The sequence below is a fragment of the Apium graveolens genome, chromosome 5, assembly GCF_009905375.1.
Source record: "Apium graveolens cultivar Ventura chromosome 5, ASM990537v1, whole genome shotgun sequence".
Classification (NCBI taxonomy): Eukaryota; Viridiplantae; Streptophyta; class Magnoliopsida; order Apiales; family Apiaceae; genus Apium; species Apium graveolens.
In genome coordinates, this window is record NC_133651.1 from 312,556,892 (window position 1) to 312,569,882 (window position 12,991).

Sequence of the window (12,991 nt, forward strand, 5' to 3'; positions counted from 1 at the left end):
CCTAATTAATATACGATAATTAATATTTTTAATTAAATTTTAATATTTGTAATGAATATATATATATATAATAAATAAATGTATAATTTTTTAAAAAATAATACATGATTTTATAATAATGTATGTAAATATTTTAATAATTTAATAATAATTCTATTCATAGTCAAGAGAAATCCATAATTTCTCTCGGTCTCATGTTGAATCCTACTATATCTACGAATAATCCGTGTTTCCTGAACAAGATTAGTTTTAATATTTTGATGTACATCCTGATCTTATTTCAACTCTGGTTCAATGTTATCATGTGATTCCAGATCTTCATCAAGATCTATTGTCCTCCCACTGGTTTTCTTAAAAAGTAGTTCTCACTCAAGAAATACAACGATCTGAGCAACAAACACTTTGTTCTCGCAATGATTATAAAAACTATTCCCTTTAGTCTCACTTGGGTATCCCACAGAATAGCATTTTTCTAATTTTGGTCCAAACTTATCTTTTGATCCATTTTAGTCGGAACTCGATTAAGTGTATATGCAATCGGTTTTAAGCATACCCTGGAAACTGATTGGAAGATCCGCTTGACTCATCATCGATCGTACTATGTCCAACAAGGTATGGTTTCTCCTCTCAGAATCTTTATTCCATTGAGGTGTTCCAAAAGTAGTAAGTCATGATACAATATCCCACTCCTTCAAGAATTTCTTGATTTTGAGGCTTAAGTATTCTTCTCCACAATCCGATCATAAAACTTTTATAATTTCCCATGTTTGCTTTTCTACTTTGGCCTTATATTCTTTAAACACATCAAAAGAGTCGGATTTATTCTGCATAAGACATACATATCCATATCTAATGAAGTCATCAGTAAACGTTGTGAAGTAGTATAAGCTAGCCCTTACCATCATATGCATTCTACCACATAAATCAGAATGTATAAGTCTTAGTCGTTCAGTGGCCCTTTCACTTTATCGGGTAAAAAAAGCTTTAGTCATTTTAAAAATGAGACAAGGTTCGCATCTTTAGTATGATTCAAAATCAAACCTTTCCAAGTATTCATCTATATGTAACTCAGAAATGCGTTTCTCATAATATGACTTGATGACAATGCTAGAAGTAATGTTTAATTTGAGTCATCTTCAAACTTATAAATTGTTAACTAATTGTGCAACAAAAAAGCCTTATCACATGAAAAACTTTCTTCTCCTAAAAAAAATTGATATAATATCCCAACTAAAGGCGGGCATGTATTAAAAATTTACCAAGTTCTCAACTTTGCCTTATTAGCAAAATTAGGTATCGAGTTACACCAACTAGAGCAACAACTTTTGCTATAATTCTAACCGATACATAAAGATTGACCAATGATGGTCTTCTTCTTTAGATCTTCAAACTAAGCTTGACAGTTTAACTTTTGATCATCCGGTTATTACCATAGAAGTGAACAGTATTCGAACATGTTTCATATTCGTATTCTGAGAACAATCCAAACAGAGATTACGTAATAACAATTCATACTGTAACACCCCACTTAAACAAGTAGAGGCTACACAAGATAAGTCTTATTTATTAATGGAAGCAAATACAAGATTAACATAATTTATCAAACTAACAGAAGTTTAAAATCTTCAAAATAAAGTTCTCTAACAAGATTAAAAATAATATGGAATAGAACATATCCTTGACTTTATTTTCAAGTAGATAAACAAGCTAAAATTTGGGCAGCACTCATCACACCCCAGCTGTACCACTGACTACCTGTGGAAAGAAATAAATACGAGTCAAATGTTCAGTAGGAAAATATCATTAAAATATAAAATAAATGAGTATCTTTGATATAAATGATTAGGTATGAAGAGGAGTAATATGACAGTAAATATTTAGAGTCAAAGAAATAAACTAATCAGACAAATCAAACAAATCGTTGAGAACAACTAAGGTGGGTACTAATAAGTGCATCATATAAAACCTTTGCTCCCTAGTAAACACTACTGAGCAAAGAATATAATAGTGCAAACAGTGTCTTCTCCAGTTATCCACAAGAAGGATAAAGAATAAACCTTTTTTCTCCTAAAAAAATTGATATAATATCCCCTCTAAAAGCGGGCATGTATTAAAAATTTACCAAGTTCTCAACTTCGCCTTATTAGAAAAATTAGGTATCGAGTTACTCCAACTAGAGCAACAACTTTTGCTACAATTCTAATCGATACATAAAGATTGAACATTGATGGTCTTCTTCTTTAGATCTTCTAAATAAGCTTGACAGTTTAACTTTTAATCATCCGATTATTACCATAGAAGTGAACAGTATTCAAACATATTTCATATTGGTATTCGGTCAACAATCCAAACAGAGATTACGTAATAACTATTCATACGGTACCACCCCATTTAAACAAGTAGAGGCTACACAAGAAAAGTCTTATTTATTAATGGAAGCAAAAACAAGCTAAACTTAATTTATTAAACTAACAGAAGTTTAAAATCTTCAAAATAAAGTTCTCTAACAAGATTCAAAGTAATATGGAATAGAACTTATCCTTGACTTTATTTTCAAGTAGATAAACAAGCTAAAATTTGGGCATTACTCATCAGACCCCAGCTGTACCACTGACTACATGTGAAAAGAAATAAACACGAGTGAGTTAAATGTCCGGTACAAAAATATCATTAAAATGTTAAATAAATGAGTATCTTTGATATAAATAATTAGGTATGAAGAGGAGTAATATGACGGTAAATATTTAGAGTCATAGAAATAAACTAATCAGACAAATCAAACAAATAGTTGAGAACAAGTAAGGTGGGTACTAATAAGTGCATCCTATAAAACCTTTGCTCTCTAGTAAACACTACTGAGCAAAGAATAGAATAGTACAAACAGTGTCTTCTCGAGTTATCCACAAGAAAGATAAAATCAAAATTTTAAATATTCTCACAAACAAACAAAGATCATGATCTTAATCATGCCTCATACCCCGAGACGTGCTCGTATACTCACATATAAGATTTAGTATCGAGAACACCAAAGACTATAAAAATTCCATGAGTAATTTACCCACACATATAAGTTTAACAACCCTGTTGCCAACAGTTCTGAAAATAAAATATGTATGTGACAAATCAAGTATACTCATAGGAAACATGGATCAAAAGTGGTTAAGCAACAACAAATGTGACTAAGTAAGATTAATAAGTGTACATATATCAACTTAACAAAATATCATAAGAAAATAAGTATGGAGGACAAAATATGATAAGGCACTAAGTACAGGGGAGGAAAATGTATTTTAAATGATGAGAGAATGGAAGATTCTAGTAACTCGTATTTCTTCTTAAAATATTTTATAATGCTGCTATTTAACCTAACTCCCATCTATAATATCAAAAGAAATATAACTTATAAATCCCAAATTCTAAAACCACATAAAATTTAGTTAACAAAAAATAATAGTTTATTCTCTATCACATTTTAGAGTGATTTAAATATATAACTAACAAATATGTGAAATATATATAACTGGCTTATAGAATATAAAAGAAATTTTATTAATTTACAAAAGTAACATATAAATCTTTAAGTACATAACTTTATAAAAAATAGGTAAATATAAATTATACACTCATTGAACAAGAATTGCACACAATAAATTCTAACAATAATTTGATAAATGGGCTCCATCCAAGGATTTGAGGGTCTCACTGCTGATCTTATGTAAAATAGATCAAAAGAATGAAGGATAGTACCTATATATCTAGGTGGGCTATTGTGATGGATTTAATGAGCTCAATTCGTGAAATTTTAACACATACAAATGATACCTTTAATAGAGTAATATTGTTGGATACAAATGATACCTTTAATAGAGTCATATTGTTGGGTCCTTGTTGATGTTAGGTAATTTTAAATTAAAATATCAAAATGAAGTCATGAGACAAGTAAATTATAAGAGAAATTAATGCAAGATTTGATTGAGACTCAAAAATGAATCACCTTAGTTTGAGCTTATGTTTTGAAGGTTCTTTTTATTTAAAACCAACAAGAAAATGAAAAAAATTAAGCATACTCAAAATTTTGTTGCCTTGCAAAACTGCAATACCTGCATGCAGAATCAAGAACTTAGACAAGTACAGGTAGATGAGATTAAGTGATTAGATTAAATATTCCCAAATACCTCCTTAAGCAATTTTCACACCGAAGAGCATGACACTATTCTCCGGTGCTTTCCTGGAATCAGTTATGTTCAAGTCACTGTCACCCTCGATATCCATCTCGAGCCTGGTATCTGCATTTCCACTGTGATTCGGTTCAAGGCCAAAGTTCTGCACCCCTTCCTTCGAATGCAATTTTTCGCCATCACCAATGACATATTTTCCCCTGTTAGCTTCCTCAACTTGTACTCTATTAGCATTATATTCCACATCAATTGCAAAATAAGTGTGAACAGCTGACCCCGCCTCAAAAAGCTCACACTTGAAGAAAATAACTTTGTCCGCTGATCTCAGATCCTTTGCTCGCACAAAATCTTTCCAGCCACTAGATAAGACATAACTGTTACTTCCCTTCCAGACACCATAGCGAAAATTCCAGAGTGTCATCGACTGGTCATAGAAAGCTAGCTTATGGGAATCGCATGGGAAGCAACTAGCATACATTTTCGGAATCACAATTCTGTAGAGCATACCTACGTCGCTAGCAGTAAGTACCTTTTCAAATATACAGGTACGTGTACAATCTTGTTGCCTCTGTGCCTGGAAAATTTTGACAGACCTGCAAGAAAGGCTACCAGCAGTGCAGACTTGTTTCAGAATATTTGGTTCTTGTGCAATTGTTTCTGTCTTTCGCAAGCTTTCATCGACACTATCATATGCCATCTCTGCTTCCTCCTCTGTCTTAAAAATCCCTATGCAAGTCCAGTTATGATTTACAAAAACATGTGCTGCCCAGTTCCCATTCATTAGAGCAACGACTCCCTTAGAACTCGAACTACGGATAGTTTTATCATGCCTTGCACGCTTAGTACATGATTGATTATGACTCAAACTGTTCGAACCTGAAGCTTTGCCGAACATATGTGCTGTGACATTCATGAGATCCTTCATTGTTTACTGCAATCACAGGAAAGTTAGTAAATGAAACAAGTTAATACATTTCATTCCTAAACTATGGAAACCTGCAGAGAAAATGATCTGCAGCAAGTAACTCATATTTAAAGTCCAAACTAGAAACCGGAAAGGAAAAAGATTTGAAGAAAACACATCCATACTTATGATTTAAAATGAAATATAGAATATAATGTATTTTTTAACATAAGAATAAAAACAGATCTCATTTATGTATTTATTAATTAGCTCAACTAAAAAACTACTTTTGGAACTACATTTTGTGCATTCTACATTTTCCAACTCTCTCATCACAGTCACACTCGGGGGAGAATCTAGTAAGGGGCTATGTGGGACATGTGTCACCCTCAAACAAAAATTTATAATTTTTGTAATTAAATTTTTTGAAAATATATGAAAATGTCCTCCGAAAATACAAAGTTATAAAGGTATATTCACAAAATATGATCCATATATGAGTGGAATTTAATTCCTGGATCTCTCACAACCAAACTAATACAGGGGGTTCTCATACATCAAACATGCATCAGATGTCTAAAAATTCACAATTAAATGAGAAGAATAAATGTAAAAACCGCCCATGATAGGCACAAATATGCTTTAATCAATACAAAAAATGTCTCCTATTACACAATTACTATAATTTTGACTAGACATTACACATTGGATTTAAAGTAAAATGATCAAATAACCTCGAAGAACTCATGACACACAAAACCCCCAGTACACAATCAATAATTAAATCAAATTGGTTCACACATATATATTTAAAACTTAATAAAATCTATAAATATGGTATATAACTATCTTGTAAGAGCTAAATCATGATTGAAATAATGACAATAAAACTTACACAAATAGGTGTTAAATTCTTCTCAAGTTGGTGAGCTCTAAGACAGATCTCTTAGAGGGGGTGGTGCTTATAGTTAACAGCTAATAGCAGGAAAGAAGCCACTAACCAAGAAAAGAATTTAATTATTTTCAAAAAAAGAAAAGAAAAGAATTTAAATGAGATTTCGAATATTTTGTGATTAAATCATTGATGTCAGATTCTTTAAACTAGTCACCAATATTTCAAAATATGTTATATACTATTTTGTTATCAATTCATAGTTATATTGTTCATCCTTATTGCTTAAGGTAAGTGTCTAAATCCAAATATGAGGAACATAGCAATCATGTAATAATGCTCTCCTAATAAAATCTCTTAGTACAAACTAAAAAGCTTATGATTATTTAGAAAGCACCATATAGTCACACATAAAACAACTCTATTACTCTAATCTCACATTTATGGGGTATATTCATTTTCGATCTTAAAAAAATCATAACAATTCATGAATTTTAAAAAAACATTGGGTAGATTTTAATTGTTTGTGGATTTTGACAGAATTGATAGAAAAATCTTGCCGAGTCATGATGATTTTGGGAATTATTCTAGAAATTCTTCAAAATCTCATGCACTTTAAAAAGATTTTAAAATATTAAAAATGTACTAGCAAATTCATCAAAATCTACCACTTTTTCAAATAAAAACAAATCCATGAACTTTTGATACCATCGTAATTTGATGGATTTTTAAAATTTTAAATTGAATAGACTCAGATTTTAAATAATTTTTTCCAATCTATATTGAATATCATCAGATTTTAAAAGATTTTTTAAAATTCAAATTAAATACCTTTTGATTTCAAGAATTCAACAAACCACGTATGACTTCTTTCAAATTTTAATCCCAAATTTGAATCCCAAGCTTATTTCAAAAATTGTAAAATTTTAAGGGATAATATCTTGTGATCGAAACACATGGATAATACACCCTTGGAGTTGTGGAAAGGAGGATGACTAGTCTTAATTATCTTCGTGTGTGGGGGTGCCTTGCTAAGGTACTTGTTCCTGAACACAAGAGAAAGAAACTAGGTCCGAAAACTGTTGACTGTATCTTTCTGGGCTATCTTGAAATCACTACAGCTGTGAGATTTTTGGTATTAAAATCTGACATAGATGGTAAAGTGGCAAACACGATAGTTGAATTTCTAGATGCTACATTCTTTGAGGATGTTTACCCTATGAAGACTGGAATACCTGAAGCGACTTCTAAGGAAGATCCTACTCACACATCGAGTTCTATTCCTGATCATGTGGAAAAGATGATAAATATGGGGGCAGAACCTAGTAGTAGCTCTATTCCTAAGGAAGTAGAGGAACCAAGGAGAAGTAAGCGTGTAAAGGTAGTTAAGAACTTTGGAGGTGATTTTATCACTTACAATGTCAAGGACGAACCTATAACTTCCCTACAAGATATGGATTCTTTGGAGTCTAGGCATTGAAAGGGCGCTGTGAAGAGTGAAATTGACTCTAATGTTTCTAATGGAATATGGGAGTTGGTTGATCTCCCTCCTGGGTGTTCTACTATTGGGTGTAAATGGGTCTTTAAGAGGAAGTTGAACCCTGACGGCTCAATAGATAAGTACAAAGCTAGACTGGTAGCTAAGGGTTTTAAGCAGAGGGAAGGAATTGATTACTTTGATACATACTCTCTGGTTGCTAGGATGGTAACAATCGGGAATGCTTATAGCATTGGCTTCCGTCCATGGTCTTCTCATCCATCAGATGGATGTAAAGACCGCTTTGCTTCATGGTGAACTTGAAGAAGAGATTTGTATGGACCAAGCTGAGGGATTTGTTGTATCTAGCAATGAAAGGAAAGTATGTAAGTTGATCAACATTACTAGAAATAGTAGACATGACATCGGTATTTAGACATCGGCATGTAATGCACCCAATGTTAAAAGCCTGTTTAACATCAGTTTAAAAATAAGCGATGTTGAATATGAATGCTGACATCGGTTTCACCTAATAGCCGTTGTCTATGTTCAGAAATTAAAACTCTCAAGTTTATGATTTTAACTTTGACATCGGCTGATTTTATTAACCGTTATCTATATTCAGAAATTAAAAAGGCCAAATTATGCTTTGAACTTTGACATCGGTTTATTTTGTTAACCCTTGTCTATGGTCATTTCTAAAAAAATAAAATTTTACTTGTCTTTTTCCCCCCAATTGCGATACACTTTCCCCCGTTTAATTTTAATAAAATATCACTTTATTCTTATTGCCCCCCTTTTCAAAAATATCTATCACTCCACTCTCTCTCTCGTGACCTTAGCTCTCTCGTCTCTCTCACCTCTCATCTCTCTCTCATCTCTCCCCTCTTTCTCTCTTACTAGACTCCGTCTCACCTGGCTACCTCTCTTGAACTTTTTCCGTCAGCTCTCACCTCACTCTCTATCTCGAAAACTGGCTTTACACTGTTTTTCAGTTGGTAAGTAGCACTCTTTTCCTTGGAATTGTATAGTTTATAATATTATTTTGATTTACTGGTGTTGTTGGTTGTGTGACCAGAACGTCGATTAGTTAAAATATTTATTCATTATTTTATAGTTATAAGCATCTAAGGGCAAGGGAACCAGAGTGCCTACTTCAGTATGCAAAGCACGCCCATTTCTAGTCCTAGATTCGAATTCTCGGGAAGCAATTCACAAGGATATGGAGAATAATAATGGTACAATTTCTCCCCAGATCCATCGACTTTGTGTTATGCTGGCAGTATATGTGTTATTCTTATATTGTGTATTTTTGTAGGTACTGACTGGGCACGAGGATAATGTAGAGTATGCATGAGATCCGAATATGGGTGAGTATGCTACTATGATGTACGTTAATGTAATATATTTATGGATAGTTTTTGGTTATTAACCATGATTCACATCATATTTACTTAGAATCAATTCTTGTTTCATCTTCGGGGAACAAGTTACAAGTATTTGACCTGCAAAAATGATCATATGTGTATACCGTACATGTTAATCCTAACCCTTGAAGTTGCAAGATATTAGGGATATAAGAGTGCATTTTGGCATTGTAAATTATTATAATTGGGAATGAAGCTTATGCATTGCTCAAAATTTGTTCTAAAACAAAAGGAAATAAACATATAGGTTTAGATGAATACTGTGAAATTGTTCAAAGAGTTCCCTCCTTTGTTAGCATGTATTGTCACTGATGTTTTGAAATGTGTGGAATACACAATTTAACAATTAAATATACAAATGGTAAGTGTTAAACAACTATGAATTTTATTGATCCTATTCATTAAATGTCTTTTCTCATTTTTTTAATAGGGTAGGGCAAGGGAGGTTGATCTTGGTTTGATGGGAAGGATATGATGTATGATCTTAAGTATTTAATGAAAGAAAACATGGTGCCATTGTGGACTGTACATATTAAGAGCAGCTAACTCTCCAGCCTTACCTCTTCGGCCACTAAAGAAAAAGCCATTGAAGGTAACTCTTTTTCCAAAGCAATGCTGACAAGAACTTGTGAACCTGATAATTTCTTTATATGTTAAAATATCATAGAAATATAGCTTTTGTTCCAGCATGCTTAAAAGCTAAAGCTTGCACAAAATACTAACTAATTCAAAATTAACTACTAATTTACCGAAAAATGTCAGATAATAGGACAATACTAAGTCTTCCAGATACAAGTATTTATAATAAATTGGTATTAAACACCAAAATGTGGCCCAAGCAAGATTTTACCAGATATACATATGATAAAACCCATGTGCACGCTACCCGATGTAAATTACTACAAACAACATAACTAAAATCAACCAAAACTGATGACAAGAACAATTGTAATTTGAAAGAGTGGTTGGTTTATGAAAAGTATCTCCTCGTAATAGCATATATTCCATTATGATGTCTGAAATTTGCTCATATATATATTCTCAGGCTGCCCATGAACCGGAACTCTGGTAATACCTGTTGAAATGTTTCATTTTATGGCAACATCATATATATGTATGATTTATTTGTTAATTTTACTTATATACAGATCTACACATAGAAACTAATTGTTGCAATAGACAAATATATAGACAAATAATGTATTAAATATAGCATGTCACACTAGCAAGTTAGTTTTTTTTGTTTTATATTAGCATGTTTATATTTTTTTATTCCAGAATCCTTTGATATCTACCAAACAATGATTGGAGAACTAACTATGGGAATGATCATACCAGGTAAATCAATCATAGTTAAATCAGGAGCACCATTTTTCTTTACAACAAGGGTCAGTGGTGTATGAGATATCCCTTTTTCATTTCCAGCAATCTCATTAGTGGCATGGTTAATCGCTTTCGCTATATTTGATTCTTCAGTAGAAACCAGTTTTGTAAGATACTCCAACTTAAGATTTGAGTCAGATTGTGCATGATTCTCCAGCCTAATAACAAGAGGGACCATGGTATAATACCCTAGAAAGTTAGCTGGCTTTTTCTTTAGTGGCCGAAGAGGTAAGGCTGGAGAATTAACCGCTCTTAATACAATTTAGGAGCTCTAGCTGCTTCTTGTTTGATGATTGTTTTTTTAATACAATTCTGCAAATACACCCCTGAAAGTTTAAAAGTTAAAATTGAACTAATACCTTTTTGTTCACTAGGTAGTCAACATTGTAATATCCGGGATATATCGTGTAATTATTTTGCTATTAAATAATTATTATGTGTGTTCAGTATCTATTCTGTGAGTTAATTGTTAAATGTTATCTGTACTTGGATATTCAAAAAAATAATATTAATTGAGTATTTTAATTTTTAAATGTTCAAAATAAAACATAGATAATTGTCATATATTCCTAATTAATTTTATGTTGATTTATAGATTTATAAGGATCATATGAAATTTATAAAATCTTTTTTCCGAGTATTTAAAATCTATTTTATAAAAACGGGAACCAATCGACGTCATCCGTTGTTACGTTTTTGGAACCCGAAACTCTTCCGAGAACTCCTTCCTAACCTAATTGTAGTATTCCGAACATATTCCATATTTCGACTTTTTCGATCCGGCGTACGGTTTGTTCTACGCGGGTCCCGGCGCAACATTTTCGATACAATATTCGTTTCGGTAAATCAATAAAACCCATATTTTCGATAAACGTGAGCTTTTTATTAAACTATCCCAATTATCACTTCGTAGTACGTGTAACCAGGCGGTGAGACCAAGACCGCAGTACAAATTGTACTGATTTGGATAATTATCTCGAAAAGCGATACCGTTTGGATCAGTTTTATAAATAAACATACCGTTTTATATCCGGAATGATCCAACGGGATACTAATTTTCCGTAATTATAAATAGCCTTTTTCCGTATTTTATTTCGTATCAAAATCATTTACAGATAGTTAATTCTATAATTTTCAGAGAAAAACCCTAATTACAAAAACTGTTCTAAGAATCAAACAGCAAAACGAAGGCGTTACCGATCTCTGTTTTCAAAGCTTGAGTAACCAAAATGAAGGATTTGAAGTGTTCTATCAGATTCTGAGCTTTGGTTCACTGCAGAATCAAAGGTTTATTTTCTGGAAATTTATTTATTTTCGAATTAAATTTATTAAAAATATGAATTTTTGTTCGGATGATTGTTTGTATGATTTGATGACTGCATGTTGTAGAGCTTGTTTTCCTGATGATTTTGATATATTATACGTCTGATTTGGAGTTCAATAACATGTTCAAATTTGAGTTTGATTTTCGAATTTTAAAATTAGGGTTTATAACCCGTATGAATGTTCTTAATTGAAATTTGGGGGTTTCTTTTTCTGAAATAGATTGATGTTGTGGTATAGTGTATTATATTCTCTGTGAAATTTGCAATCTAGTCGTACAAGTTTCATGAATCAACGAGGTCTGTAGAAAAGGGAGTTGTGTTTTGAAGTTTACGTCGAACCCGCCGGAAATCGGCGAGTTTCTTGATCAAATTCCGGCCAAGTCTGGGGTTATTGATGAATTTTGATTGCAGATATAGGTTCCTGGTGTTGTGTAGTTTAATTCTGGAGGTAATGGTGGTGGGAGGATGCCGGAGGTGAATTCTCCGGCCACCCCCGACTTTTCCGGCGACTGGAACGGCAAAATTGCAGTTTGGTCCCTGTACTTTTGAAAACGATGAAGTTTGGTCCCCCAGGTTTCCAGACTTTGCAAAAATTGGAATCCTGTTTTAAAAATGTTTAAAAATCATATTTCTTATTTATTTTTATTATAAAAATTCGTTTTTAATTTCTGAAAATTCTAAAAATTAGTATTTTAATTCCGAAAATTATTTTTAATTCAGAAATAAATCTGAATTAATTAGTTAATTAATTTCAGTTAATTTTTAATCGATTAATTGGTCAATTAATTTGGAAATTAATTGATTAATTGATTTAATTAATTATTAATTGATTTTAATTAATTATTTAATTAGATATAATTACTTAAAAATGATTTAAAAATTCCGAAAAATAATTTCGAGCTTTAAAATATTATTCTAAATTATTTCCAAGGCTCGATAATTAGTATAAAATTGTTTCGGAGCTAGAATTGGCCAACCGAACCCTGTTTATTAACCCGAAATTGATCTAACGACCCGTTTTAATTCCGAAAAATGTTTTAAAAGTCATTTTAAATACCCGAAAGCCTATTTATGACCCGAGACTTCTTTATAAATAATATATCATTGAGTATGTGATGTATTATGTGCTATATGTGACTTGTTGATTAACTATCAGTCTATATATTCGGTGTTTACTTGATTATTACATAACTTTCAATCCGTTAATCGGATTTGGGTAAAACGAAGGGTAGATAGAAGTATGTGTTGAATAGAACTCTATGAGTCAATTATTGATTGATGTTTATGATATGTGAGCAGAAGAGGCAAGGCGTAGGAAAGGAAAACAGGTAGTTGAGGAATAAGACAATTGTGATTGGAAGCGAGAGCAGAATAGTAAGCTAGTACCAGGCAAGTGTTCTGAACT

General features: G+C 32.1%; 1 protein-coding gene across 1 annotated transcript; it reads right to left on the reverse strand.

The window, feature by feature from the left end:
• Positions 1-4,179: 4,179 nt before the first annotated feature.
• LOC141661265 (AP2/ERF and B3 domain-containing transcription factor At1g51120-like) lies at positions 4,180-5,103 on the reverse strand. Its single transcript, XM_074468249.1, has one exon. The coding sequence runs from the start codon at positions 5,101-5,103 to the stop codon at positions 4,180-4,182; it is 924 nt and encodes a 307-aa protein (XP_074324350.1).
• Between the last annotated feature and the right edge of the window lie 7,888 nt (positions 5,104-12,991).